This window comes from Cottoperca gobio, chromosome 4, assembly GCF_900634415.1.
Source record: "Cottoperca gobio chromosome 4, fCotGob3.1, whole genome shotgun sequence".
Lineage (NCBI taxonomy): Eukaryota > Metazoa > Chordata > Actinopteri > Perciformes > Bovichtidae > Cottoperca > Cottoperca gobio.
Genome location: NC_041358.1, coordinates 6,602,946 through 6,607,882, shown reverse-complemented (window position 1 = coordinate 6,607,882; position 4,937 = coordinate 6,602,946). Strand labels below are relative to the sequence as shown.

The 4,937-nt window shown below is 40.2% G+C and overlaps 1 protein-coding gene and 1 pseudogene across 1 annotated transcript in view; one reads left to right on the top strand and one right to left on the bottom strand.

Moving 5' to 3' along the window:
* LOC115006616 (pre-mRNA-splicing factor 38A-like) overlaps positions 1-3,417 on the bottom strand; it is a 10,319-nt pseudogene extending 6,902 nt beyond the window's left edge.
* LOC115006931 (interferon-induced protein with tetratricopeptide repeats 1-like) overlaps positions 1-4,592 on the top strand; it is a 16,480-nt gene extending 11,888 nt beyond the window's left edge. Inside the window, exon 3 of the mRNA XM_029429560.1 lies at positions 3,639-4,592. Within this exon, the coding sequence (XP_029285420.1) occupies positions 3,639-3,948 (310 nt within the window). The 3' untranslated portion in view covers positions 3,949-4,592. The remainder of the gene's footprint in view (positions 1-3,638) is intronic.
* The last annotated feature ends 345 nt before the right edge of the window (positions 4,593-4,937 follow it).

Here is a 4,937-nt window from a genome sequence, read left to right as displayed (position 1 = left end):
CACACACACACACACACACACACACACACGCGTAAACATTTTAATCAAGCTGTGTGTGTGTGAGTGTGTGAACAGACGTGGTGTAAACGTACCTGAAGTCGAGGCAGAATAATGTCACACATCCTCTCTGAGTGAAGAAGCTCGTCAATGAACTCGTCCACATGCATCAGTTCAAACTCTATTACAAAAAAGAAAAACGATTTCTGAACGATTTCATGTGTGCCAATCACAGGGCTCTATTCCAAAAGCTTAGTGGGAAATATTTCAATTCAATTTAATGCAATTGTATTAATCTACGAAGACAATTTGATTTTGGGCAAGTAAAAACCGGACAGGAAACACAGAACTGTCCTTCAGCTCCACAGTACACCAGGCAGATGGCTTCTGGGATGAACGACACTGAGTGCTGGTTGGACACCACCTGGGGAGGCGTAAGCTCCGCCTGACAGGGAGCATCTGGAACTGTGGGTGGAGGACATGGGTACTATTCCCCATGATGTCATAAGCCTTTGCCCTGACGTGCTACTCATTGAAGGAGGTTAAGCTTCGGAGGGGCACTCCAGTGGGTTTGGAACAACACTTGGTTTGGAGACGCTTTCGGTTTTTGACGTTGGTGTGCTTTCTTAATACGAGCTTCTGTGTCCCGCTCAAACTTCAATATGTTATCAAAGACGGTACCAAGACATTTAAACTGGTTCACAACATCCACCTCCTCACTGTATAACCACTGCATCTGAACTAAGAGGCTTGCACCCCCCCCTCCCCCCCCCGGTCTTGGTGATGGCCATGCTCCCATTCAGATCCTGGGAGGAGTGACAGGAAGACCATGAGTGATGGTTGGATTAGATGCTCTTACAGTCATTTGTGTAGAAAATGAGCAGGAGGGGGCATATGATGCACCCTTGTGGTGAGCCAGTGCTGGTGTACAGTGTACCTGATAAAGTGCCATTTGTTAGGACTCTGTCCAGTTTCTTGGCGAGGGTGACAGGCTGTGTGGTGTTAAATGCAGAAGAAAAATCCACAAATAGGAGCCTGGCAAAGGCTCCGTTCTTTATCAGGTGATTGTGAATGGTGTCTAGCAGGAACGTTTGTAAGCATCATCCACCCCCCTCCTAGCACGGTATCCAAACTGGAGAGGGTCCAAGATGGCACCAGCAGTAAACATGAGGAACTTTACCAGCTTCTCTAAGACCTTCTTGAACAGAGCCATATGAGTGCAGACTGTTACTGCATTATCTTTGATTAATGATCAGTTCTAGCTTCTTTGTAGGAGAATTATCTGTAAATAAAAATCAGTTAAATTAGTTTTACTCAAAAAAGCAGAGGGGAGTATCTGCAGTCTTCCTAACAATTAGGGCTGTAAGGAGATTAAAAAAATTACAAGCTTTGTGATGAATTCATCACGATTAATTGCATATATCAATATTTGCTGTCTAAGCTCCGACGGGGCTGTCGGAGCAAAAGTCAGGGGCATCTAAGAGCTCGATTAATCTGCATTAATATTTTTGTTGCGTTATTTTTTCTGTGATTAATTAATCGAAATTAACACGTTAATTTGACAGACCTACTAACAATACAACCTATTTACAAGAAACAGGCTTAATATCTAGAATATTAACGCATAAACTTGTGGGGGATCATCCATCCATCCATCCATCCATCCTTCGTTTACCGCTTATCCGGGGTCGGGTCGCGGGGGCAGCAGCTCCAGTAAGGAACCCCAATCTTCCCTTCTCCGGGCCACATCCGCCAGCTCCGACTGGGGGATCCCGAGGCGTTCCCAGGCCAGTAAGGAGATATAATCTCTCCACCGAGTCCTGGGTCTTCCCCGGGGTCTCCTCCCAGCTGGACGCGCCTGGAACACCTCCCTAGGGAGGCGCTCAGGTGGCATCCTTACTAGATGCCCGAACCACCTCAACTGGCTCCTTTCAACGCAAAGGAGCAGCAGCTCTACTCAGAGTCTCTCACAGATGGCTGAACTTCTCACCCTATCTCTAAGGGAGACGCCAGCCACCAGTCTGAGAAAACCCATTTTGGCCGCTTGCACCCGCGATCTCGTTCGTGGGGATCAATAAAGGCTTATATTGTCTTAATGTCCAGAATTTAACCACTTGATGTAATATTTCATACAATAGGTGGCAGAATGCGCCTTTAACGTTCCTGTCTAGATATTTGCAAATAAACAACATACAAACAAGTAAATCTGAAAACTTGGGAGTTGTTGGAAGGTGCATATTTCTTCCTTTGATAGAAGTAGGCCAGCAGTTTCCCCCTGCTTCCACTTTGTGTTAAATTGGGGAAAAAAGTGCATTTCCAAAATACTCTTTCTTTACACGACCCCCAGACACAATGTACAGATCACCCAGATGATAACTTCTTCTTGGCTTGAAAACCGACTAACAGCAGCAGACACAGGAAACCACTATTCTCATTTCATGATGTGCATGGCGCCAAAATGTGCCTACTTTGGGTTGATTAATCAAAAACTCACCTCCATTTCTGTTCTGACTCTTGACCCTTCTGTAATCGTTGTACAGCGGTTCCAAGTATTTGTAGCAATCCACTGCTGGTGCCAGTTAACCTCATGTACATCGCTCCGAGTAGACGAACATATCTAAAGACAAAAAACATCAGATGGTTGGAAAAGATTCACAAATAGCCCAGTATGAGTAAGCAGATATTATTTTTGCCTTTAGTAGTTTCTAGAATGAGTCAATCTTTCTATCTCAAAAGCAGTTTCTAGAATTACATTTACTTAACATACACATTTTTATTGCCAGGTAGGTTTTCACATACAAGGAATTTGCCTTGGTGTTTTGCTGCATTACAATAAACATAGTAAGAGAAAATAAAAGATAAAAAGCAATTACTGCAATAGTCAAGAAACATTAATAAAATAGAAACGGTGACAACTAAAATATGAAAAACAACATGGACAATATATCCGTTTTTAAAATTAAAGAGCTGCACATTTTGGAGCAGGAATTTTGAAAATATTGTCGTAGGAATGTGAAAGAGTTCACAGTGTAATGCAAAGAGAACATACGCAATGTACTAAGAGACCAAAATATGTGCTTTAACATAACACATTGAGACAGTTTTCTGTATTTATCTATCAATTTCTTATTATTATTATTTATAAATCTACATGGTGACAGTGTGCACAGTGTCCTATGTTTTGTTGGTTGGTTGGTTGATGAAGGGAATACAGCACAAATGCTCACTTTTTCTCTCAATGGATTGAGATAGAAACTCACTTGAAATCTTCGTTTTTTATGAACTCAACGATGATGTCTTTTTCAGGTTGAATCTGCAGCATCTTCAGAGTGAGGCAGAGGAAGGGAGTGGGCTTGATGTTTCCTCCAAAAACTCCACAGACAAACTTCAACTCCATGGCTTTGTCCACAACCATCTCAGCTGTGGATGACACAACATGCACACACTTTATAAAACAGTCACTGTGAAATACCAAAGGACAAAAAGAAAATGTCTCATTATTGTGTAATATGATTTATTTTGTTGTGTTTATTCTCTAGTAAAAAGTAAACAATAAACCCCAATAATAGGCTTATGGACAGTACAAATTACAATATTTATGATCAAATATATATTTGTTATATTTTTTTAAATGTGAAAATGAAAATAGACCTTGCAAATATATATGCAAAGTCAACTAAGGGCCAGGCTAAAGCTGAGCAGATATACCAGGAACTGCTAGAAAGGGATCTTGAACCTGCAGACAAACAGATGCTTTACAACAACTACGCAAAATATTTAAACTTCGATCGAAAAGAGTACCAAAGGTCACTAAGATATCACATGAAGGCAGCAGAGATACCGCAACAATCCTTCTTTCGGGAGAACAGCATCAAAGTTCTGGAGAAGATTAGAGACAAAGGCAGGGACAGAATGTGTAGAGAAATAGAGAAGTTTCTGGAAGAAATATAGGTATTGCATTACCTAAAGGAATCTGTAAGTACTTAATAATCGAGCTGTGTCCATTAAAGGCAGGTTTCTAAAAGTGTCTGGACTTTTGTAGTTAACATTCGTAGTTAATGGAAGACAGAGGCTGTTAAAAAAAATATCAGCACTTGATTTTTATGAAACACGCCGAATCCTTCACTAACACTGATTGTTAACATGTTGAAATTATTTGTTAAAATAGATTTTGAATGGATGTTGTTTTCCTTAACTTAGTGTATAAATCTGCTCAGGTTTACACAGTGTACTCTCTCAATTCTTTTTTTTTCTTACTTTTAATGGTGGGGAGGGGGGTGACAGATTTGTCATGTCATATGTCTTTTAAGCTGAGTGCCTAAATTTCCCTCGGGATCAATAAAGTATCTATCTATCTGTAACCATGATGTTTTCCTTTGCACTGTATTTTAAGAACACCGTACACTCTATAGCCTTTGAAATTTGCTTTGCTGAAAGCTTTGAGTTGTGAAATATAAAACTGTGATGTAATGTAATACTTCATTTTAAAATTAATATTATGGCCAGATACAACTGATTGTATGTATAGAAAATATGTCAAGTTTGCTTAAATTGTACAAATTAATAAACATGCATTATATACGCTATGAAAAGTAGTTTAAACTCTTTTTGTTTTGGTTGTTACTATATACAAGAAATTCAAATACACGACACATCATTTTGCAATACTGCACTTAGGCTGCTGATGGACGGTAATTAAACTTTACATTTTGAAGTTAACATGGATGAGCATTAAACAAATGAAGCTGTATAACAGAGGTATGTGAACGTGTTGGGAACCAAACAATAACCTGCTTACACCAGCAGGTGGCAGCAGCAGAGCGTCATAATGCAGGTGTCTCCAGGTGACAGCTGTCCCAGCTCTTCATACTGACACTCAGCAAACAGCTGCTGCTCAAAGTGAACACATAATACACTGCTCAAAACAATTACAGGAACAC